This window comes from Hypanus sabinus, unplaced genomic scaffold, assembly GCF_030144855.1.
Source record: "Hypanus sabinus isolate sHypSab1 unplaced genomic scaffold, sHypSab1.hap1 scaffold_1486, whole genome shotgun sequence".
NCBI classification, from domain to species: Eukaryota; Metazoa; Chordata; class Chondrichthyes; order Myliobatiformes; family Dasyatidae; genus Hypanus; species Hypanus sabinus.
The window spans coordinates 53,825-79,643 of record NW_026779560.1 but is presented as its reverse complement, the minus strand read 5'-3'; the positions used below and the strand labels follow the sequence as shown (position 1 = coordinate 79,643).

At 50.1% G+C, this 25,819-nt stretch overlaps 1 protein-coding gene across 1 annotated transcript in view; it reads left to right on the top strand.

Annotated features, from left to right (window-relative positions):
- Positions 1–2,136: 2,136 nt before the first annotated feature.
- Positions 2,137–25,819, top strand: part of LOC132387021 (uncharacterized) — a gene marked incomplete at its 3' end in the record, with an annotated part of 44,018 nt that continues 20,335 nt past the window's right edge. The window contains exons 1-7 of the mRNA XM_059959385.1: positions 2,137–2,215; positions 2,688–2,759; positions 3,929–4,048; positions 10,849–10,965; positions 19,699–19,841; positions 20,352–20,416; positions 25,437–25,530. Of these exons, the coding sequence (XP_059815368.1) occupies positions 2,155–2,215; positions 2,688–2,759; positions 3,929–4,048; positions 10,849–10,965; positions 19,699–19,841; positions 20,352–20,416; positions 25,437–25,530 (672 nt within the window). The remainder of the gene's footprint in view (positions 2,216–2,687; positions 2,760–3,928; positions 4,049–10,848; positions 10,966–19,698; positions 19,842–20,351; positions 20,417–25,436; positions 25,531–25,819) is intronic.

Here is a 25,819-nt window from a genome sequence, read left to right as displayed (position 1 = left end):
CAGTTAGAAATGCTTTTTGTTGGAGTAAGGAGAATAATCAGGCTATCAGATAGGAACCTGCCAGCTTAAATTGGAAGCATATGTTCTCAGGGAAAGGTTGGCAGAAATGAGGAAAATGTTCAGACGATATTTGTGTGGAGTTGTGCATAAGTACGCTCCAAAGTGACGAGGAAGTTATGGAAGGGCACAGGAACCGTGGTGTACAAAGGCTGTAAACAAACTAGTGAAGAAGAAAAGAAAAGCTTACAAACCGATGAGAGAGATAGGTAATGTTAGAGATCTGGAAGATTAGAAGGCTAACAGGAAGGAGTTTAGGAATGAAATTAGGAGAGCCAGAAGTGGCCATGAGAAATCCTTGGCGGGGATGATTTAGGAAAAAAACAAAGGCTTTCCTCAGGTATAGTGCAGTACTTTCCTCAAGTTTAGGATAGTGAGTGGTTTTGTCAAGGGCAGGCCGTCCCTTACGAGCCTGAACATTTTTCTGAGTATGTGACTAAACATATTCATGAAGGAGGAGAGTTAGTGTATACGAATTTCAGCAAGGCATTTGATAAGGTATCCCAGGCAAGCCTTATTCAGAAAGAAAGGAGCATTCAGAAAGTAAGGAAGCATGGAATCCTGGGAGGAAGGAGAAGTGAAGGAATAAGTGAGCTGGATGAGGAAATATATGGGAAGAGGAGGAAATAAAGCCGTTAAGGTCGGATAAAGAAAGAAGGTGTGGAGGAGAGAGGAAGTGGAGAGAGAAGGTGCGTGACAGAGAAGTCGTTGAGGTAGGGAAGATGAGTGGGACAGTAGGAGCTAGTGCCATGCGAGGGTGGCAGTAGGAAGAGAGTGATTGAGGGAAACAAAAGGAAGAGGAAGAGTGGGAGAGGGAAGGAGGAATGTGTGGTGGGAGAGAACGGGAAGCTCAGAGGTAGGAGAGGAAGAAGGGTAGAGATGGGATGAAGGAGGTGAAGGCGGACATTTGGAAGGGAGGGGGAATCCAGAAAGCATCTGTGAGTCTGTAAGGACATCTCCTTGTCAGGACGACAGGAGTGTTAGTCGTTTGGAGAAGAGAAAGAGAGGGGCAGATGGGGAGGGTGTGGAATAAGATAATGGGGAAGAGGAGAATGTGGAGCAAAGGAGGGCGAGAGGAGGCAGAGAAAGGAGCACGGGTTGAGGAGGGGAGGAAGATGAGGTAGAAAGTGAGAGAGAATGGTGGGAGGAAAAAGGAGAATGAAAAGGGGAGAATGGGGGAAGTTTGTCGAAGGGGTACGAGAGGAAGAGACAGAGAATTCCACGGAATAAGGAGGGAGGGAGTGCGAGGAAAGCGATGAAAGCCTCTGAGTGGAAAGTGTTTCGAGGAGAGCTGATCACCACACGGAGGGAGGTGGGTTTTCGGTGATTCCCCTGCTGCCCTGCTTTCTCGCAGACAGGGAGTCTGAAGCCCCGGCCATGAGTAGGAGTAGTTGGAGTGTTCAATGCTTAAAACAGGAAGTAGCTGGCGGTGCATCTCTCCTGGAAAATTGAGGCTCTGTATGAATTAGAAAATCCCCCGGACGTTCCCTCCTTTCTCATTCCTGCACTCCGCCTCAACTTACCTCCACCAAATCCTTTCCTTCCTCTGTTCTTGCTTCGATTCCTCAATCCTCACAGAATACCTCCACCATCTCCACCGCGCTCTCCTTCCTTCCTCTCCTCCTTTCCGCTGTCTTGTTCCATCCTGACCTCACTCTCTTACCTCCGTTTACCGACCCTCTCTCTTCAATTACTCTCCAACTCTCCCGCCTTTATTTCCAAGTCTCACCCTCTCCACTCATTTACCCCATCTCCAGCACTCCTTCCGCCCTCCTCTCTTCACATACCCCTTCTCACGCTCCCTTCTCCCCAGTCTGTCCAGTGGCAACCACCTCTCTATGTCTACCCTACCTCGAATTCTCCCCTCTTTCTCCCCACTCTCATTACTCTTCCCCCAACCACTCTCATTTCTCAAGACCACCCTCTGCAACTCCCTCAATCTCTCTGTCCTCGCACTTCCTCCCCCTGCTCTCGGTTCATCTATTCATCAGCTCCTCAACCCGCGTTCGTTGTTACCGTTCTAACCCACTTGGTAACACAGGCTTCCTCTGACAACGGTTGTTTCCCCTATCGGAGACTCTGAGTATCCTCGGTGGGATGGACCAGAGCGTCAGCTACATGACTGTGAATATGGGAAGAAAGGACTCACGGAAGGAAGGTGAGTGGGGCAGAGTCAGGCGACTGATCTGTTCTGCAGATTATCCTGTTGTGTGATCGGACGGGTAGAGTGAGTTTCACACTATGTCTGCCCGGGAGTGCGTGATGAGTGACTGTGGAGGGCACTTCACTCTGCGTCTGATCTGGGAGTGTGTGATGTGACAGTTTGGAGGGAGATTCACTCTGTGTCTGACCCCGGGAGTGTGTGATGGGACGGTGTGGAGGGAGATTCACTCTGTGTCTGACCCTGTGAGTGTGTGATGGGACCGTGTAGAGGAATAATCACTCTGTGTCTGACCCCGGGAGTGTGTAAAGGGACAGTGTGGAGGGTGATTCACTCTGTGCCTGACCCCAGGAGAATGTGGTGGGACAGTGGGCGTGACCTTCACTCTTAACCTGACTCTGGGGATGTGTGATGGGTTGGTATATAGGAATCTTCAGTCTGTCTCTGACCCTCGCTGTTTTGTCCCCAGCTGAACCTGATGTATCGTACGCGGAAGTTAATTTCAAGACCCCCTCGGCGCCCCGGGTCCGTGCAGATCGAGGTCAGTTTCATCTTTGTTGGTTTCACTGTTTAGCTGATGCGTCCAATCCTGTCGAGAGATCTCAGGGCAAACGTAGCTAATGATTGCCTGTTTGAGCCTAAGACGGAGGGATCGCGTGGGAGAGATGATGGTGGCATTTGTTGGAGGGGCGGTGTAGAAGGAGCGCCGTGTGATGGTTTGAGGAGAGTGGGCTGTGAGAAGAGTCGGTGAGGGGAGGTATCATGGATGTGCCGTGTGGAGCAAGGGGCGATGTTGAGCGAGCGCTGTGGGATGGGGTTGCGGAGATGAGTGAGCGCCGTGTTGGTGTGGTGAGGAGGGAACGCGTTATGAATCCATAACCGCTCTTTCACTTTTCCTAACCCACTCACTTTTCCTTCTTTTCACTTCTCTCCCTTTCCTCACATCCTCACACCCTCTCCTCTCTCCTTCTTCCTTTCTTCCGTCTCCCCGTTTTCCCCACTGTCTCCCTCTGTCCCGTTCTCTTCGCCTTCTCTCATTGCCCCCTCTCCCTCCCGTCTCTCCTCTGTCACAGTCACAGTCGCTACCACTCTCGGTCTCCACATGGCGCTCTTTCCTTCTCTGTCCGCTCCGCCTCATCTTTTCCAGTCCGCCCCTTCCGGTCTTCCAACCTCGCTCTGGCCCTAACCTTGCCCCTCAACGCCCTTCAGCACTCTCCTCCTCAATATTCACGCCTATCTTCCTTTCCCCGACGCGCTCACCCCTCGCCCTACTCTCTATCTCTCTCTATCGCACTCTCTCAAATTCACTTTTTCTATCTTCCCCATCCCTCTCCCACTTTTCTACTCCCTTCACTCTCCCTTTTCAATACCCCACTCTTTTGTCCTCACTCACACCTTTCCGTGCCCTCACTGCTCCCTAATTTCACCCCTGCCCCTTTCCATCTCTTAGCAATATCTTACCCCCTGCGGTCTTCTCCTGTCATTTCGCATGTCCCCCACCCCCCAATACTTTCAAATCTCATACTATCTTTCCTTTCGGTTAGACCTGAAGAAGGGTTTCGGCACGAAACGTCGACAGCGCTTCTCCCTACAGATGCTACCTGGCCAGCTGTGTTCCAAAAGCCTTTTGTGTGTGTTGTAGTTTGAATTTCCAGCATCTGCAGATTTCTTCGTGTTCACTCTCTTTCTCATCTGATCCCTCTCTCCCAGACGGTCTGAACTCCACCTACTCAGATCTGAACTTTCGGAAAGAGGAACCACGCATCGATGGAAGCGAAGATCCTTCCATTGCCTCGGGACCCGGCGGGTTGTCAACCACTGCACAAACAGGTCAGAGTTCACAGTGATGACGTCAATCTGGATGGGTCAAGTGTCATACTCCCAAGTGTCCAAGTTTCTAATGCATCTGCTTCGAACATTTCCTCTGTCAACTCGTTCCATAGACTGGCCACATTCTGGGTAAAGCAAGCTTATCACTCCTGTCCCCCTTTCCCCACTCACCTTAGACTTCTGCGCTCTGGTCCTCGATTCTCCAGGTCTACTGAAAGTAACTGTACGCACTCTCCACTCTTGGCTTTATACGTCTCTCTAAGGTCATCCCGACGCTCCAAGGACTAAAGTCCCATCTTGACCGACAACAACGCATAAATTAATCCCTCGAGTCCGGCAAAATCGTCGTTCTGCTGCTTCTTTATGCTCGACTTTCACTCCCCAATCGTCCCGCAATACCCACCTTACTCTTTCTGTCCTTCTTCTCCTCTGGTCGGTTCCCGATTCTCCCCAACCACTCTCCCACAATCCTTTCACCATCTAGCCCTTCTTTCTTCCCATCTCCTCCGCTCCACTCTCTGTCCCTCCCTCCTCTCTTATTCCCTCCCCCTCACTTTGTCGTTCCCCCTCTCACGCCCCTGTCTATATCCTTCTGTTTAACAGCCTCTTCCGCCCTCATCTCTCTCCTTCCACGCCATCCACTCTCACCCCAATCCCGTGCCCTCTGGTTCCCATACCACGGCCCTGAAGAACTCCTGTGCTCATTCACCCTGCCTGCGCCCCTCCAGGTTTTATACAACTCTGTAAGGTCACTCCAAGAAAGAAGGAGCCTACCTGTCTGACCAGTCTCCATGTCTCACACCCCCGAGTCCAACAGCCTCGTAAAACTTCCGGCATCGTGGCCTTTCATATATCAGGGCGACTAACCCTGAACAAGAGCGGTGTTACTGTACAGCTGCAACGTGACATCTCGACTCCTGCAGCATCATGTTCCAGAGGAGTGTACCATCGGAGACCTTGTTAAAGTCCAGGCAGATTACATCTGTTCCCCGTGCCTGATCTGCCCTTCCCCAGCAAATTAGTCCGACAACTCTATCTGGCCATCCAGTATCCCCCTCCCTTCTCCATATTCCACCCTCCTGCTCTCCCCCTCCCTCCCTCTCTCACGGCTCCTTTCTTTCTCTGTCACCCCCTCCCATCCATCTCCCAGAGTGATGCTGCCTCTTGCACGCATGCTGAGCTCGTTGACTTCATTAACTTTGCCTCCAAATTTCACCCTGCCCTCAAATTTACCTGGTCCATTTCCGACACCTCCCTCCCCTTTCTTTATCTTTCTGTCTCCATCTCTGGAGACGGCCTATCTACTGATATTTACTATAAGCCTACAGGTTCTCACAGCTACCTGGACTATTCCGCTTTGCACACTGTCTCTTGCAAAAATGCGATTCCCCTCTTACAATTCCTCCGTCTCCGCCACATCTGCTCTCAGGATGAGGCTTTTCATTCCAGGACGAAGATGCCTTCCTTTTTTTAAACAAAGGGGCTTCCCTTCATCCACCTTCAACTCTCGTCTCAAACGCATCTCTCCAATTTCCCGCACATCTGCCCAAACCGCATCCGCCCATCACCACACTCGGGATAGGGTCCCCCTTGTCCTCACGTTACACCCCACCAGGCTCCGGATCCAACATATAATTCTGCGTAATTCCACCCCCTCCAACGGGATCCCACTAGCAAGCACATCTCCCCCCCCCCTTTCTGCTTTCAACAGGGATCGCACCCTACGCGACTCGCTTGTCCATTCATGCCCCCAATCTCTTCCCACCGATCTCCCTCCTGGCACTTATCCTTGTAAGCGGAACAAGTGCTACACCTGCCCTTACACTTCTTCCCTCACCACCATTCAGGGCCCCAGACAGTCCTTCCAGGTGAGGCGACACTCCACCTGTGAGTTGGCTGGTGTAGTATTCTGCGTCCTGTGCTCCCGGTTTGGCCTTTTATATATTGGTCAGACCCGACGCAGACTGACCGTTTCGCTGAACACCTACACCTCCGCCAGAGAAAGCAGGATCTGCTAGTGACCACACATTTTAATTTCACGTCCCATTCCCATTCTGATATGTCTGTCCATGGCCTCCTCTACTGTCAAGGTGAAGCCGCACTCATGTTGGAGGAACAACCCCTTATATACCGGCTGGGTAGCTTCCAACCTAATGGCACGAACATTAACATCTCTAACTTCCGTTAATGCGCCTCTTCCCTTTCTTACCCCATCCCCGATACATTTAGTTCTCCGCCCCCTCTTTTTTATCTTTCTCTCTCTGTCCAGCACTCTGTCTGTTCTCCATCTCCCTCTGGTGCTCCCCTCCCACTTTCTTTCTCTCTAGGCCTCCCGTCCCATGATCCTTTCCCTTCTCGATCTCTGTATTTCTTGTCCCAATCACCGTTCTGGCTCTCAACTTCACCCTACTCCCTCCGGTCTTATTCTTTCATTTCGCATTTTTCCCTATCCCTCCTGCATTCCAATTTCTTACTTTGTTTCACTTCAGTTAGTCCTGACGAAGGGTCTCGGCCCGAAACGTCGACAACGCTTATCCTCATAGATGCTGCCTGGCTTGCTGCGTTCCACCAGCAATTTGTGTGTGTTGCTTGAATTTCCAGCATCTGCAGATTTACTCGCGTTTCCAAGAGTGATCTGTCATCTGGGATCTTGTGACAGTATTTGTTAAAGTCAGAGTACATTTTATCAACCAATTAGGACAAACAGTCCACCGCAATTAATTCGGTCAGTCTAATCTCCCCTGGCCCCAGCCAGAGCAGCCCTACAATAGCTCATTGAAGTCATTGTCCATCACGTCTAGTACACTGCCCTGATCAGATCGGTCAGTCTAATCTCCCCTGGCCCCACCCCCTTGTACAGAGCAGTCTAGCCGTAGCTCATTGAAGTCCCGATCCATCACGTCTAGTACACTGCCCTGACCAGCCGTCCTGCTGTCTTACTCCAAAGATAGAAAGCTGACATGTTCTCTCCGTGGACACTGTCTACATTTCCTGTTGTCTCCGCGAAGCAGCCAGCATAACCAGAGACCCCGACCTAACCCAGCCGGACTCTCTCCCAGCGGGAAAGGTACGAAAGCACGTTCCACCAGTCACAAGGACGGCTTCTGGCATATTTTTATCAGATTATCATACGGCCCCCTAGGATGGTGTGGAGGGAGCTTCACTCTGTGTCTGACCACAGGAGTGTGTGATGGGACGGTGTGGAGGGAGCTTCACTCTGTGTCTGACCACAGGAGTGCGTGATGGGACAGTGTGGAGAGAACTTCATTCTGTGTCTGACCCCAGCAGTATGTGATGACATGGTATGGAGGGAGCTTCACTCTGTGCCTGACCCTTAATCTTCTGTTCCAAGCTGAACCTGATGCATCGCTCGCGGAAGTTAATTTCAAGACCCACCCGACGCCCTAGTTCCGGACAGATCGAGGTCAGTTTCATCTTCGTTCGTTTGTCCCTGTTTAGGTGACGTGTTCAATCCTGTCGAGGGATCTCAGGGCAAACGTACAGTTGATCCCAATGATTCCCTGTTTGAGAATAACACGGAGGTAACGCGTGAGAGATGCGAAGAGGGGAGAACTCTTTTTGCTGGTCGGTGCGGAGTGTTGCGCCCTGTGAGGGGCGGATTAGAGGGAGCGTCGTGGGATGGAGTGTGGAGAGAGTGCTGTGGGAAGATGGCATGGTATTGGGCGTGTGGAGGAAGGGGCAATGAGGAGCAAGCGGGGTGGGGCAGGGGTGGTGGAGATGATTTAACTCCGTGTCGTTGTGGTAAGGAGGAAGATTTGTGGATGACGCTGAAAAAATATGCAGTATAAAACCTTACAACCCCCTCTCCCTTTTCTAAACCCACTCTCTTTTCCCTCTTTACCCTTCTCTCACCTCTCCTCTCTCCCTCCTGTCCCCTTCACACTATTCCCTACTGTCTTCCACCGTCCCGTTCTCTTCGCCATCCCATTCCCCCTCTCCCTCCCATCTCTCTTCTCTCACAGTCACCGTCTCTTCAACTCTCGGTCTCCCGCTTGCTCTCTTTCGCTCTCTCTCTGCACACGCTAAACCCCGTCAAGCCCGCCCGTGCTTCCCACCTCTCTCTGTCCCTAAGTTCGCCGCTCAGCTCCCCTCCACTCCTTCTGCTTCTCTCTAGCCCCCCTTCTATCCCGCTCCCCGACGCTCTCCACCCTCGCTCTTTTCACTCTCACCGAAATGCTCTTGTTCTCGCTTCCCCATCTGGTTCCCGATACCCCACCTGAGCAACGTCAGTTTTCTTTCCCCCTGCCTGCGCCCCTCGTGGTTTTATACAGCTCTGTATGGTCACCAAGGAATAAAGTCACGACCTGCCCGACCTCTCTCCATGCTTCACTCCCCCAAGTCCAACATCCTCCTAAACCTTCCAGCACAGTGGCCTTTAATATATCAGCGCGACCAACACCGAACAAGAGCTGCGTCACTGTACATCTGCCACGTGACCTCCCGACTCCTGTACCATCATCTTCCAGAGCAGTGTACCATCTGAGCCATGTTAATGTCTAGGTAGATTACATCTACTCCCCGTCCTTCCCGATCATATTACCCTGACAACTGTCTCTGCGTCTCAGACCATCCAGTATTTCTCACCCTCCTCCATTTTCTACCTTCCGCATCTCCCCCTCCATCACTCTCTCACCGCTCCTTTCTATCTCAGTATCTCTCTCCCTTCCTCTCTTCTATCTCCAAGAGAGCTCTATCATCTGGGATATTGTGACAGTATTTGTTAAAGTCCCTGTAAATTTAAGAACCAATCACGATAACCAGGTCGTCCGCAATCTTATCGGTCACTCTAATCTCCCCTGGCCCCACCGCCTATACAGAGCAGCCCAACAATAGCTCATTGAATTCCCTATCCATAGTTGGCCTAATCAGACATCCAGCTGTCCTACACAAAAGATGGAAATATGACACCTTCTCTCCGTGGATATTGTCTAAATTTCCTGCTGCCTCCGTGAAGCAGCTAGCATGACTATAGACCCTGAAAGAACCATACAAGCCGGACTCCCTCCCATCGGGGAGAAAGGTACGAAAACACGTCCCGCCAGTCTCAAGCATGGGTTCTGGGCCGTTTTTATCGGATTAGCGAACGATCGACTAGGACGATCAGATTGACTCCTGACAACACGATCTACCTCATCGTGGCCCCTTGCACCTTATCGTCGGCCTGCACTGCCCTCTCTCAGAAACCGTGACACTTTATTCTGCAGGACCTCTCCTGTTTGTGATGTATATAGAAACTTTGAAAAATAGAAAACTTACAGAGCAATGCAGGCTCTTCGGCCAACAAAGTTGAGACGAAGATGTCCCTATCTTAGAACTACCTAGGATCTATCCATAGCCATCTATTTTTCTAACCATCCAGGAGTCCATGAAAGACCCTACCAGTTCCGCCACCATCTCCGGCGCCTGCAACATATTTCATGCAGTCACCACTCGCTGGGTAAAAGAAATACCCCTGAAATCTCCTCTGTACCATCTCCCACGCACCTTAAAACCATGTCAGCACTGGGAAAAAGCCTTTGACTATCCAAACGATCAATGACCTCTTTCGATAGATTCCACGTCTTTCTTATAGTGAAGTGAATAGAACTGAGCACAGTTCCCTAGGTAGGGTCTGACCAGGGTCCTATATAGCTGCAACGTTACCTCTCGGAGACTAAATTCTATTCCACGATTGATGAAGGCCAATACACCATACGTCCTCTTAATCGCAGAGGCAACCTGCGCAGCTGCTTTGTACTCGGTTCTCAAGATCCCTCTGATTCTCCAGACTGCCAATAATGCTATGTTCTGCCATCGTATTTGACCGACCAAAATGAATCACTTCACACTTAACTGTGTTTAACTTCATTTGCAAATTCTCAGCCCGGTCTTGCACCTTATCAATGTCACGTTGTAACCTCTGACAGCCCTCCAACTATCCACAGCACCCCTAAGCATTGTGTCATCAGCAAACCTACGAACGCATCCCTTCACATCTTCATCCAGTTCATTTATAAAATTCACGAAGAATAAGGGTCCCAGAACAGATCCCTGATACTTTCCACTGGTGACCGACTTTCATGCAGATATGAGCCGTCTACAACCGCTTTTTGCCTTCTGTGGACAAGCCACAAAACAGTATCCCCTTGGACCCATTCCTTCTTACTTTCTCAGTAAGCCTTGCATGTGGTACCTTATAAAATGCTTTGCTGAAATTCATTTTCACTACATCATCTGCTTTTCCTTTATCAATGTGTTTCGTCACATCCCCGCAAAAATGCAATCAGTCTCGTAAGGCACGATCTGCCCTTCACAAAGCCAGGCTGACAATTCCTAAACATATTATAACTCTCCAAATGTTCTTAAATCCTGCCTCTCAGGATCTTCTCCATCAACTTACGAACCGCTGAGTTAAGACTCACTGGTCTATAATTTCCTGGGCTACTTCTTCTCCCTTTCTTGAATAATGGAACAACATACACAGCCCTCCAATCCTCCGGAACGGCCCACGTCTCTATTGATGATGCAGATGATGATCATCGCCAGAGCCTCTGCAATCTCTTCTCTCGCCTCTCATAGTAACCTGGGGTATATTTCGTCCGGTACCGGCACCTTAACAATTTGATGATTTCCAAAAGCTCAATTACATCCTCTTTCTTAACATCTACATGCTCAGGCTTTTCAGTCTGCTACGTCATCACTACAATCACTAAGATACAGAAGAAAAGTATTCATTAAGTAGCTCCTATTATCTTATTAAACATTTATTGTGATCTTATGGTCGTATGGTCTCTCCACAGCTGCGCAAGAACGGGACTCGACAGTGAAGATCAGAAAAAGACCGTACCGTCTGATCTGCCTACTCTGCCTAGTTACGTCCGCCGTCATCCTGATCGTGGCCGGTGTCTTGATCCATGGTGAGTGGAACGGTCTCCGGAATGAGTCAGATGGTAAATAAAGAATAAAAAAGACAACAGTGAAAGCAAAACCGCCTTACTGTAACACCGATGGAACAAGACACCATACATGAAGTTTAGGAAACAAGGATCAGATACGTCTATTGAGGAAAATAGGGCAGCAAGAAAAGAGATGAAGAAGGGGCTGTGGACAGAAAGAAGGGAGTAAGAGAAGGCCTTTGTGAGTTGGGTAAAGGAAAACCCCAAGGCATTCTTCAATTATGTGAAAAACAAAAGGATGACTGGTGTGAAGGTAGGACCGATTAGAGATGAAGGTGGGAAGATGTGCCTGGAGACTGTGGAAGTTAGCGAGGTCCTCAATGAATACTTCTCTTCTGTATTCACCAATGAGAGGGAACTTGATGACGGTGAGGACAATATGAGTGATGTTGAAGGTCTGGAGCATGTTGATATTAAGGGAGAGGAGGTTTTTGTAGTTGTTAAAATACTTTAGGAAGGATAAGTCCCCGGGGCCTGACAGAATATTCCACAGGCTGCTTCAGTAGGAGAGAGAAGAGTTTGCTGAGCTTCTGGCTAGGATCTTTATTTCCTCTTTGTCCACGGGAATGGCACGGGAGGACTGGATGGAGGCGAATATTGTTCAAATAAGTTAGTAGGGATAGTCCGGTTAATTATGGAACAGTGATTCTTACGTCTGTGGTGGGAAAGTTGATGGAAAAGATTTTTACTGATCGAATCCCTGGGCATTTAGAGAATCATGGTCTGAACAGGCACAGTCAGCATGTCTTTGTGAAGGGCCGATGTCGTGGTGGAGGGAGTACATTCTGATTGGAAGACCGTGACTAGTGGTGTCCCACAAGGATCGGTCATCGTACCTCTGCTTTTCGTGATTTTATTAACGACATGGATGCGGAGGTGGCAAGTTTGCAGACGACATGAAGGTTGGTGGTGTTGTAGATAGTGTAGAGGGTTGTCGAAGATTGCAGAGAGACTTTGAAAGGATGCAGAAGTGGGATGAGATATAGCAGATGGAGTTCAACCTGGAGAATTGTGAGGTGGTACACTTTGGATGGACAAACTCCAAGGCAGAGTACAAAGTAAATGGCAGGAAACTTGTTAGTGTGGTGGAGCAGAAAGGAACTGGGTGCATATGCCGACAGATCCCTGTAATTTGTCTCACTGCTAGATAGTGTAGTTAAGAACGCTTATTGTTGTTAGCTTTCATAAGTCGAGGGATAGAGTTTAAGAGTCGCGAGGTAATGATGCAGCTCCATAAAACTCTGGTTAGACCACACCTGGAGTACTGTGCCCAGTTCTGATCTCCTCAATGTAGAAAGATTGTGGAAGCGTTAGAAAAGGAAAAGGAAAAGGAGATACTCTCTGGTTTAGAGTGTATGGATTATGATCAGAGATTAAGTGAGCTAGGGTTTACTCTTTGTAGAGTAGAAGGATGAGAGGAGACATGATGGAGGTATACAAGGTATTAAGAGGAATAGATAGAGTGGACAGATAGCGCCTCTTCCCCAGGGCACCACTGCTCAGCACAGGAAGAAATGGCTTTAAGACGGAGTGGAATGTTCAAGGGGGATATTACAGGAATGTGTTTTACGCAGAGAGTGGTTGGTGCGTGGAATGCACTGTCTGAGTCGGTGGTGGAGGCTGATACACTAGTGATATTTAACAGCCTACTAGACAGGTATATGAAGGAGTTTAAGGTTGTGGGTTGTACGGGAGGCAGCGTTTATGGGGTCTGCACAGCATTGCGGGCCGAAGGGTCTGAACTGTGCTGTACTGTTCTATGTTCTATATGACGGAGACACCCAAAACCGTGACAAGAACACGGCCTTTATCGTAACACAATCAAGACACATGCTGACACCGACACGCCATTCACCATAGATTAACAATGCTGTTTCCGTAGCACGTCGCGACCTTCAACGAGACACAGATACACTCCTATCCGCGACACTGACACGAACATCTCTGTGACACACATCTGTCTGTTACGCTGACCGCAGTGTACCGCTCACTGTAACATCGACATGCCCTGACCATGTCACTGATAAACTCATCAATCGACACCGTCACACACCTCACAGTGACACCGACACTCTCTTCACCGTGACACGGTACCGTACACCGTGATACCTTCACGCTCCTCAGCGTGATCCGCTCCGCACCGCATCGTGACAAAGACCCACACGTCACTGTTACACCCCTTACCAAGACAGTATCACCGCTCAACGTAACACCGATGCACCGCTCACTGAGGTAATTACCCTCACCTCACCCTAACACAGACAAACACCTTAACAGATACAGACAGCTAAATTCACAATGACACAATGAAATCGACATAGAACTCGCCGTTTCACCGACAGACACCTCAGCGTGTCACTCTCACACACACCGTGGCCATGAGGTGTCTCTCACCTTGGCACTGACATACACTTCTGACAGCAAGAGAGTGTGATTGGAGGTTGTGAACGAGCTTCAGTTTGACTCTGACGACGGGAATGTGTGATAGAAGGGTTAGTTTCTGTTTGACCCGGGGAACGTGTAATGGGGCAGTTTCGAGTGAGACTCTCTCTGTGTCTGAACCCAGGAGTCTGTAATGGAACACTGTGTCGTGTGCTTACTCTATGTCTGACACAGTGTGTTAGCGATGGGATGTTCTGCAGGGAGCATCACCCTGTGTCGAACACCAGGAATGAGCATTGGGAGAGTGAGGAGGGAAATTCACTCTGTCTTTTACCGGAGTGTCTAATGGGACAGTGCAATAAGGAGAGCACACTAGGTGAACCCCTGGGAGTGTAATGGGACTGTATGGAGGGTGTGTCACTCTGCGACTGGACTCCGCCGACTGTGACAGGATGATGTGGAAGGAGCTTCACTCTGTGACTGACACAGAGTGTGTGTGATGGAATGCTATGGTGGGAGTACAACTTATATCTGAACCCAGGGATGTGTAATGGGATGGAGTGGAGGGAGATTCACTCTGTGTCTGACCCCGAGACTGTGCGGTGGGATGGTGTGGAGGGAGCCCCACCTAGTGTCTTACACTTGGGTGTGTGATGGGACGGAGTGGAGGGAGATTCAATCTGTGTCTGACCGCGGGAGTGTGTGACGGGTGAGTGTGGAGGGGGTATCACTCTGTGTCTGACCAAGGAGTGTGTGATGGGACCAGGTGGAGGGCGATTCACTCTGTGTCTGACACCGGGAGTGTGTGATGGGATAGTGTGGAGGGAGATTCACTCTTTGTCTGACCCCGGCAGTGTGTGATGGGACGGTGTGGAGGGAGCGCCACCTAGTGTCTTACGCGGGAGTGTGTGATGGAAGGTCTGAAGGGAGATTTACTCGAAGGCTGACCCTGGGAATGTGTGAAGAGACGTAGTGGAGGGAGATTAACTCGGTGTCTGGCCCCAAGAGTGTGTGAATGGACGTTGTGGACGGAGATTCCCTCTTTGTCTGACCCCGGAGGTGTGTGCTGGGACGGTGTGGAGGGAGATTCACATTGTGTCTGACCCCGGTTGTGTATAGTGGGATGGTACGGATGGATATACACTCTGTGTCTCACATTGGGAGTCTGTGACGGATGAGTATGGAGGGAGATTCACTCTGTGTGTGACCACAGCAGTGCGTGATGGGACCGTGTAGATTGCGAGTCACATTGAATCTGACCCCGCGATTGCGTGATGGGACGATGTGGAGGGCGATTCACTGTGTGTCTGACACCGGGAGTATGTGATGGGAAAGTGTGGAGGAAGATTCACTCTGTGTTTCACACTGGGAATGCGTGATGGAACGGAGTGGAGGGAGTTTCACTCTGTGTCTGACCCAGTGTGTGTGATGGGATCGTGTGGAAAGAGCCTCACTCAGTGGCTGCCCCGGGAGTATGTGACGGGTGAGTGTGGAGGGAGATTCACACTGTGTGTGACCACAGGAGTGTGTGATTGGACGGTGCGGAGGGTTCTTCACACTATGTCTGACCTCGGGAGTGTGTGAAGGGACGGTGCGGAGGGAGATTCACTCTGTGTCTGACCCAATGTGTGTGATGGGATGGTGTTGAAAGAGCCTCACTCTGTGTCTGACCCAGGGTGTATGTGACGGGTGAGTGTGGAGAGAGATTCACTCTGTGTGTGACCATAGGAGTGTGTGTTGGGACGGTGCGGAGGGAGATTCACTCTGTGTCTGCCCACAGGAGTGTTTGATGGGACGGTGCGAGGGAGAGTCACTCTCTTCCTGAGAACAGGAGTGTGTGATGGAACGGTGCGGAGTGAGATTCACTCTTTTTCTGAGAACAGGAGTGTGTGATGGGAAGGTGGGGAGGGAGATTCACTCTGTGTCTGACATTTTGAGATTGTGATGGGACGGTGTGGAGGGAATTTCATTCTCTGCGTCTGATACCGGGACTGTGAGATTGGACGGGGCGGAGGGTTTTTCACTCTGTGTCTGACAGCGGGAGTCTGTGATGGGACGGTGTGGACGGAGATTCACTCTGTATGTGACCTCGGGAGTGTGTGATGGGACCGTGTGGAGGGAGAGTCACATTGACTCTGACCCCGGGTGTGTGTGATGGGACCATGTGGCGGGCGATTCACTGTGTGTCTGACACCGGGATTATGTCATGGGATGGTGTGGAGGAAGATTCACTCTGTGTCTCACACTGGGAGTGCGTGCTGGAACGGTCTGGAGGGAGATTCCCTCTCTGTGTGACCACAGGAGTGTGTGATTGGACGGTGCAGAGGGTTCATCACTCTGTGTCTGACCTCGGGAGTGAGTGATGGGACCGTGTGGAGGGAGATTCACATTGACTCTGACCCCGGGAATGTATGGTGGGATGGTACGGAGGGATATTCACTCTGTTTCTCACACTGGGAGTATGTGATGTAACGGTGTGGAGGGAGCTTCACTCTGTGTCTGACCAGTGTGTGTGTCAGAAACACTGGGATGATGTGGAGGGAGCCGCACCTACTGTCTTACACGGGAGTTTGTGATGGCATGGGGTGGAAGGAGATTCTTTCTGTGTCTGACCCCGAGAGTGTGTGATGGAACGGCGGGGAGGGAGATTCACACTGTTTCTGACCATGGGAGAGTGTGATGGGACGGCGCGGAGGGAGATTCACACTGTGTCTGACCCTGGGAGAGTGTGAAGGGACGGTGCGGAGGGAGATTCACTCTGTGTGTGACCCAGAGTATGTGATGGGATGGTGTTGAAAGAGCCACACTCTGTGTCTGACCCACGGACTGTGTGTCGGGTGAGTGTCGAGAGAGATTCATTCTGTGAGTGACCCCGGGATTGTGTGATGGTACGGTGTGTAGGGAGATTCACTCTGTTTTTGACCCCTGGGAGTGTATTTTGGGAGAGTGTGGAGGGAGTTCCACTCTGTGTCTGAACCCGGAATTGTGTGATTGGACGGTGTGGAGGGAGATTCACTCTGTGTCTGACTCAGTGTATGTGTGTGTTGGAATGGTGTGGAAAGAGCCTCACTCAGTGTCTGACCCCGGGTGTATGTGACGGGTGAGTGTGGAGGAAGATTCACTCTGTTTGTGACCACGGGAGTGTGTGACTTGACGGTGCGGAGAGAGATTCACTCTGTTTCTGAGAACAGGAGTGGGAGCTGGGACGGTGCGGAGGGAGATTCACTCTGTTTCTGAGAACAGGAGTGGGTGCTGGGACGGTCTTGTGGGAGCATCACAGGGTCCATCCCAAGGATTGTTTGATGGGACAGTGTGTAGGGAGATTCACGCAGAGAAAGATACCCTGGAGCATGAGGGGATGTGACGCGGTGGAGGGAGTTTCACTCAGTGTCTGACAGCGGGAGTCTGTGATGGGACGGTGTGGGCGGTGATTCACTCCGTATGTGACCTCGGGAGATTGTGATGCGTCGGCGCTGAGGGAGATTCACTCTGTGTCTGACCCAGGGAGAGTGTGACGTGACTGTGCGGTGGGGAATTCGCATCGTGTCTGACCCCGAGAATGTGTGAGGTTATGTTGTAGAGGGAGCTCCACCTAGTGTCTTACCAGGCTGTGTGTGATGGGACGGTGTGGAGGAAGAATCACTCTGTGTCTGACCCCGGGAGTGTGTGATGGGACGGTGTGGAGGAAGAATCACTCTGTGTCTGACCCCGGGAGATTGTGATGGGACGGTGTGGAGGGGAACTCACTCGGAGTCTGTCCCTGGTAGTGTGTGATGGGACGGTGTGGAGGGAGCTCACTCTGTGTCTGACCCCGGGAGTGTGTGTTGGGACGATGAGGAGGGAGATTCACTCTATATCTGACCCAGGGAGTGTATCGTGGGATGGTACAGAGGGAGAGTCACTCTGTGTCTGACACTGGGAGTGTGTGTGTGATGTAACGGCATGGAGGGAGATTCACTTTTTGTCTGACCCAGTGTGTGTGTGACGGGTAAGTGTGGAGAGAGATTCATTCTGTATGTGACCCCTGGAGTTTGTGCTGGGGCGGTGTGTATGGAGATTCACTCTGTGTCTGACCACGGGAGTGTCTGATGGGACCAAGTGGAGGGCGATTCACTGTGTGTCTGACTCCGGGAGTATGTGATGGGGTGGTGTGGAGGGAGATTCACTCTTTTTCTGATCCCGTGATTGTATGCTGGGATGGGACGGAGGGATATTTACACTGTGTCTCACACTGGGAGTGCGTGATGGAACGGTGTGGAGGGAGTTTCACTCTGTGTCTGACACAGTGTGTGTCTGATGGGACGGTGTGGAAAGAGCCTCACTCAGTGTCTGACCACCGGAGTGTGTGACGGATGAGTGCGGAGGGAGATTCACTCTGTGTCTGCCTACAGGAGTATGTGATAGGACTGTGCGGAGGGAGATTCACTCTGTCTCCGCCCACAGGATTATGTGATGGTACGGTGTGGAGGGAGATTCACTCTGTTTCTGAGAACAGGTGTGGGTGCTGGGACTATCTTGTGGGAGCATCACTGGGTCCATCCCAAGGACTGTTTGATTGGACAGTGTGTAGGGAGATTCACGCAGAGAAAGATACCCTGGAGTATGACGGGATGTGACTTGGTAGAGTGTGTTTCACTCTGTGTCTGACCCCTGGAGTATGTGATGGGACGATGTGGAGGGAGTTTCACTCTCTTCGTCTGACACCTGGACTGTCAGATTGGACGGGGTGGAGGGTGTTTCACTCTGTGTCTGACCCCGGGAGATTGTGATGGGACGGTGTGGAGGGAGATTCACTCTATGTCTGACAGCGGGAGTGTGTGATGGGACGGTGTGGAGGGAGAATCACTCTGTGTCTGACCCCGGGAGATTGTGATGGGATGGTGTGGAGGGAGATTCACTCTATGTCCGACAGCGGGAGTCTGTGATGGGACGGTGTGGAGGGAGATTCACTCTGTATGTGACATCGGGAGTGTGTGTTGGGATGGCGCGGAGGGAGATTCACTCTGTGTCTGACCCTGCGGGAGTGTGATGTGACTGTGCGGAGTGAGATTCACATCGTGTCTGACGCCGAGAGTGTGTGATGTGATGGTGTAGAGGGAGCGCCACCTAGTGTCTCACCAGGCAATGTGTGATGGGACGGAGTGGAGGGAGATTCACTCTGTGTCTGACCCAGTGAGTATGTGACGGGAGAGATTCATTCTGTGTGTGACCCCGGGAGTGTGTACTGGGGCGGTGTGTATAGAAATTAACTCTGTTTTTGACCCCTGTGAGTGTGTATTGGGACAGTGTGGAGGGAGATTCACTCTATGTCTGACCACGGGAGTGTGTGATGGGACCATGTGGAAGGCGTTTCACTGTCTGTCTGACCCCGGGAGTGTGTGATGGGATGTTGTGGAGGGAGATTCACAGTTTGTCTGACCCCGTGATTGTCTGCTGGGATGGTACGGAGGGATATTTATACTATGTCTCACACTGGGAGTGCGTGATGGAACGGTGTGCAGGGAGTTTCACTCTGTGTCTGACCCAGTGTGTGTGTGATGGGATGGTGTGGAGGGAGCCGCAGCTAGTGTCTTACACGGGAGTGTGTGATGGGATGGGGTGGAAGGAGGTTCTCTCTATGTCGGACCCCGAGAGTGTATGATGGGACGGTGTGGAGGGAATTCACTCTCTGTCTGACCATGGGAGAGTGTGATGGGACGGCGCGGAGGGATATTCACTCTGAGTCTATCCCTGGGAGAGTGTGAAGGGACGGTGCGGAGGGAGATTCACATCGTGTCTGACCCCGGGAGTGTTTGATGGGACGGAGTGGAGGGAGATTCACTCTATGTCTGACCCCGGGAGTGAGTGATGGGACCATGTGGAAGGCGATTCACTGTCTGTCTGACCCCGGGAGTGTGTACGGAGGGATATTTACACTGTGTCTCACACTGGGAGTGCGTGATGGAACGGTGTGGAGGGACTTTCACTCTGTGTCTGACCCTGTGTGTGTGTGATGGGACGGTGCGGAAAGAGCCTCACTCAGTGTTCTACCCCGGGAGTCTATGACTTGACGGTGCGGAGGGTTCTTCACTCTGTATCTGTTATCAGGGATGTATGTTTCGACGGTGTGTAAGGATCCTTATTCTATTTCTGTCTTCTGACCGATTCACTGTTACTTGTTCCGAAGTCCCACAGCAAATTCGTCAAGGGACCGTTGAGTATGGTGTTTCATTCTGTATTTGACCACTTTTGTGAGAGGACCGTGTCTGACACACAGTGGATGTAATGGACGGTAAGCAGGGAGATTCACTGTTCTTTCTTCCTAATTTCCAGATCAAGCGTTTTCCCAGGACTGGATCAGAAATGAAGACGGATGCTATGTTATATCCACGTGTAACCTTTCCTACGATGAGGCGAAACAGATTTGTTCGAACTCTGATTCAAAGCTTCTTGAAATAAATTCAGCAGAAGAAGAGGTACGTGTCAAATCGACGGAAGATATATCCACACCAGAGTGAATCTGCCTCCACACCGTCCCATCACACATTTCCGGGGTTAGACACAGAGTGAATCTCCCTCCACGCCGTCCCATCACACACTACCGGGTCAGAAACAGAGTGAATCTCCCTCCACACCGTCCCATCACACACTCCCGGGGTCAGACACAGAGTGAAGCTCCCTCTACACTGTCCCATCACACACTCCCGGGGTCAGACACAGAGTGAATCTCCCTCCACACCGTCACATCACACACTCTCGTGCTCGGAAACTGAGAGCTCCCTCCATAAGGTTTTATCACACGCTCCCGGGGTCAGACACAGAGTGAGGATACCTCCACACCGTCCCATCACACACTCCTGTGGTGAGACACAGAATTAATCTCCTTCAGCACCATCTCTTCACACTCTCCTGGGGTCAGACATAAAGCGACGCTCATTAAATAATGCTCGAATTCAATCATTAATGATAGCAATTTAATTTCACAGAATTTTTTTAACAAAACTCTCCACGAAGAAGGCATTTCATACTGGATTGGAAAATGCAAAGGCGGGTGAGATCTGGGATCTTGCAAGTTTCTGAGAGGAAAGTGGGTCGTCGGATTGATACAGGCTGCGAGAGGCGAGTGGGCAGTGGGTTTATTTTGGGGACTGCCACAGGCTGCGGGAAGTTTCTGTGCAGTGGAATTAGTTTGTGGTCAGACACAGGTTGCTAAAGGGAGGGGCATTTGTATGAGTTTGGGCTCTGACAAGGACTGTGTGGAGAGAGTTGGAAATTTGGGCATTTTGTGGACAGAAGAAGTTCTGCGGTGAGAGAATGGGCAATTGGATTTGTTTGGGAATGGACACGGCCTGTTGTTAGAGAGTGTGCAGTAAAATTAATATAACCTTGTAACTGTAAAACAATCACAGCAAGGACAAAGGCCATCCTTGCCCTTCCAATCCGCGCCGAGTGCTTACCTGCACTCAGCCCATAACCCTCCATTCAATTCCTGTCCATATACCTATCCTGTGCAAAGATCTATCTATTTTAAGACAAAATCAAACCTGCCTCTAACGCTTCTACTGGAAGCTCGTTCCACACAGCGAACACTCACTGTGTAAAGAAGCTCCACCTCGTGTTGTTCCTAAACTTTTGCCCCCTATCTCTCAACTCATATCCCCTTGTTTTAATATGCCCTACTCTCAATGAAAAAAAGCCTATCCACGTCAACTCTATCTATACCCCTCATAATTTTAAATGCCTTTAACTAGTCCCGCTCAACCTTCTACGCTCCAAAGAATAAAGACCTAACTTGTTCATCCTTTCTCTGTAACTTAGGCGCTGAAACGCAGATAACATTCTACTAAAGCTCTTCTGTAGACTCACAACACACACACACACAAAAAATGCTGGTGGAACACAGCGGGCTAGACAACATCTATAAGGTGAAGCACTATCGGCGTTTCGGGCTGATACACTTCGTCACGACTAACTGTTAGTCCTGACGAAATGTCTCTGTCTGAAATGCCGACAGTGCTTCTCCATATAGATGTTGCATGGCCTGCTGTGTTCCACCAGCATTTTGTGTGTTCCTTCAATTTCCAGCATCTCCAGATTTCCTCGTGTTGTCTTCTGTAGTTCATCTAATTTGCCGACATCTTTCCAATAACTCGGTGACCAGAACTGCACACAGAAGTCAGGGGTGGGCTCGTCATCCAGGCGAGGGTGGACACAGGCACACAAGCCCCCACCGGCCTGTCTTCAAATACTGTGAGCCTCTGATCGATTCCCACGAACCGTTCCTGTAAGCCCCCACTTTCACGTGGGTGCACAACAGTCTTTCAGTGTCCCGTGGTGTGTCTGCCGGTGTCTCAGCAGACTTGCGTTTATCTACCCTGCAGCCATCCATCAACTTTAAATCTTTGTCTATCGCATCTGCGCTGGTTGTCTCCCCCCCACCAGCTTCACTCCCTTCCCCCCCCCTCTCTCTCTCTCTCTCTCTCTCTCTCTCTCTCTCTCTCTCTCTCTCTCTCTCTCTCTCTCTCTCTCTCTCTCTCATTAGCAGCACAGTGTCCAAAAACCATGCTCTTCTCCAGATATTTTTGAACTCTAGGAGTACCTAACACTACAACCTGAAAAACCGTTATCCACCACTACTCTCTGGCATCTCCAATCCGGCCACTGTTGAATCCATTTTACTACTTCAATATTAATACCTAACGATTGAACCTTCCTAACTAACTTTCCGTGCGGAACATTATGAAAGGCCTTACTGAAGACCATTTTGATAATATCCACTGCTTTACCCTCGTCAACTTTCAGAGTAACCTCTTCAAAAAACTCAGCTTTGGCAAACATGACCTTCCACTCACAAGTCCACGTTGACTCTCGTAATCAGAACCTGTCTATCTATATCATTATATATACCATCTCTAAGAATATTTTCCATTAATTTACCCACCACTGACGTCAAACTTGCAGTCCGATAATTGCTAGGTTTACTCTTATATTCATTTTTAAACAATGGAACCACCTGAGCAATAGGTCAATCCTCCGGCACCATCCCCGTTTCTAATGACATTTGAATTATTTCTGTCAGAGCCCCTGCTATTTCAACAATAACTTCCCTCAAGGTCCTCGGGATATAATGTCAGGACCCGGAAACGTATCCACTTTTATATTCTTTAAAATCTCTAGTACTTCTTCTTCTTTAGTCATCATAGTTTCCATAACTACCCTTCTTGTTTCCCTTACCTTACACAATTCAAAATCCTTCACCTTAGTGAACAACGATGAAAAGAAATTGTTCAAAATCTCCCACATCTCCTTCGGCTCCACACAAGGCTGTCCACTCTGATTCTCTAAGGGAACAATTTTATCCTTTATTATCCTTTCTCTTTTAATATAACTGTAGAAACAGTTTGTATTTATTTTCAAATTACTTGTAAAAGCAACCTCACATCTTCCTTTAGTTTTTTTTATTTCTTTTTTAAGCTTCTTTTTACATTCTTTATATTCCTCGAGAACCTCATTTATTCCATGTTGCCTATATTTATTGTAGATCTCTCTCTTTTTCCGAACCAAGTTTCCAACATCCCTTGAAAAAACATAGCTCTCTCGAAACTTTAGCCTATCCTTTCAACCTAACAGGAACATAACATTTCTGTACCCGCAAAATGTCACGTTTAAATGATCGCCATTTCTCTATTACATCCTTCCCATAAAACACATTGTCCCAATCCACTCCTTCTACGTCCTTTCGCATCGCCTCAAAGTTAGCCTTTCGCCCTCAATAATCTGAACCCTCGGTCCAGTCCTACCCTTCTCCATAATTATATTGAAATTAATGGTATTTTGGTCACTGAACACGAAGTGCTCCCCAACACATACCTCCGTCACCGGACCTTTCTCATTCCCTAACGGGAGATCCAACACTGCCCCTTCTCTACTTGGTACCTCCATGTTTTGCTAAAAAAAAATACCCTGCATACATTCTACAAACTCCAAACCATTCGGCCCTTTTACAGAATGAGCTTCACAGTTTATGTGTGGAAAATTGAAATCTCCCACAATCACATCCTTGTGCTTACTATAAATATCTGCTATGTCCTTACAAATTTTCTCCTCCAAATCTCGTTCTACATTAGGTGGTGTATAATTGTTTCCACACATTTCCCATTCCTCATATCCGCACAAGTAGTCTCCCTAGACGAGCCCTCTAATCTATGCTGCGTAGCTACCGCAGTAACATCCCGGACCCTGGCATCAAGGAGGCAAACTACCATGCGGGTTTCCTGACTGCGTCCACAGAATCGCCTATATGAACACCTAACTATCGAGTCCCCAATTCCTAATGCCTTCCTCTTCCTTTCCCTGCACATCTGCGCTACAGGGCCTGACTCAAGTGCCGGTGGCACAGGCACTGTCCTTTCCCCCAGGTAGGTTGTCCCCTCCCCCCTATAATACTGTGAGTACTGTCAAGTGATACAGCCACTGGTGTACTCTCTAGTATCTGACTTTTTCCATTCCCTCTCCTAACCGTGACCCACTTGTCTGCCTCCCGTGGCCCTGGTGTGACCACCTGCCTGTAACTCTTCTCTATCAACTCCTCACTCTCCCTGACCAGAGGAAGGTCATCGAGCTGCAGCTCCAGTTCCCTAACACGGTCCCTTCGGAACTGCAACTCGGCGCACCTGGCGCAGATGTACGCGACCGGGAGGCTAGGAGACTCTAGGACCTCCCACATCTGACACCGAGAACAATAAGCTGCCCTCACACTCATAATTTCCACTTTCTTCAAATAACGGGAAAAATTAAAAACAGAACCCACCTTGCCTCGCCCGTTTCCACCTAAGCCCGTTTAGCCAAAGCCCTTAAGCCTTCACTGTGCTCCCGGCTCACACCGCTGCCCGAAAAACGACGCTGCCTGCGTAATAAAGCTGTGTTACTTTTAATCTTCCCCGCTTCATTGCCCGACGTCACACGCCTGCGCAGTCCCGCCTCTCTTAACTCTGATGAGAAGAAGTGAGTAAGATTACGATAGAAGGAAAGAGGCTAATAGGGTAAGGGTGAGGGGCAACGGCGCGAAGGGGTAGTGTGAGCGTTTAAGAGAAATGGGGGAGAAACACGCCGCACTCTCGCTCTGATACTCAGACTTCCTTCTCCAAATGTGGGAACTGACATCGGCTGTGGGAAGAGAGTGCGATTTGGGAGAGTTTTGGTGGTTGACACAGATCTTTATGGAGAAGGCTAGGTATTGAGATTATTTTGCGGAAGCACCCGGGGCCTTGGGGTGAGAGTGGGAAGTGCAAGTATTTTGGGGACTAGCACGCGGCCTTGGAGAGACGATAGAGCTACGAAGCTCTTTTGGGAACTGACCCAGGTTGTGGCAGAGAGTGAGACAGTGGGAGCACTTCGGGCCCTGGCACATTACTGTGGGGAGAGAAAGAGGGAGGGGTGTACTTTGGGGACAGGCACAAATCTGTGGTGAGAGAATGGTTCAGTGGGAGTACTCTGGGGACGGAGACACGTCCGTGAGGAGAGCATGAGACGCGGGAGGTGTTTTGATGACTGACACACGTCTCTAAGACGAGGATTGGGCAATGGGATTGTTTCGGGAACCGGCACGGGGCTGTGGGGAGAGAGACAGCCTGTGGGTGTAGTTTGGACTAACACTGATCTGTGTGGTGAGTGTGAGTACTTAGGCAGAAAACACAGGCCTGTGGGGAGTCGGTAAAGAAGTGGGAGTATTGAGGACTAACATGGGGCCTTGGGGGACTCTGGCGCTGCGGTAATATTTTGTGGACTGAAACGGGCCTGTGAGGAGAAGGTTGGGTACTGTAATTATTCTGGTCTCTGACACTGATCTGTGAGTGAAGAGTGGGGCAAGGGATTACTTTCGTAACTGACACACGGCTGCAGGGAGAGAGTGGGTCAGTGGGAGTATTCTGCAGACTGATACAGGGGTGTGCTGCGAATGTGGGGTTGTGGGAGATGTTGGGGTGCCACAAATCAATGGCGAGGGTGGGTATCAGTGCTTCTGTGGATTGACTGCTGGAGGTGCGTTGAAATTGTTTACCCCTCTTTGATAGGGAAGTGGCTACAAATGCCTTGGGCCGGATTAACGGTGGAGACTTTGAATGCGGTAAATGTACTTGGCAGAGTGAGAGTAAACATTGCGACCAGGTTCGTGCGCGCTTCATCTGTGAGAAGTCTGCACCTTCGTGCTCGGATATTTCTGAAAGGATTCGGGATCTCTGTCACCAAACACTGGGACCGACTTGAATATAACGATAAACCCTCTTTCTCCTCCATTTCTCTTAACCACTCACATTAACCCTTCCGCGCCGCTGCCCCTCACCCTTACCCTATTCTCCTCTTTCCTTCTATCACAGTCTTACTCACCATCATACCATCTCTGTACACTCGTCCCTCTAATGTCTCTCCCTCATCCTTCTCCACTCCCGCGTCCTCT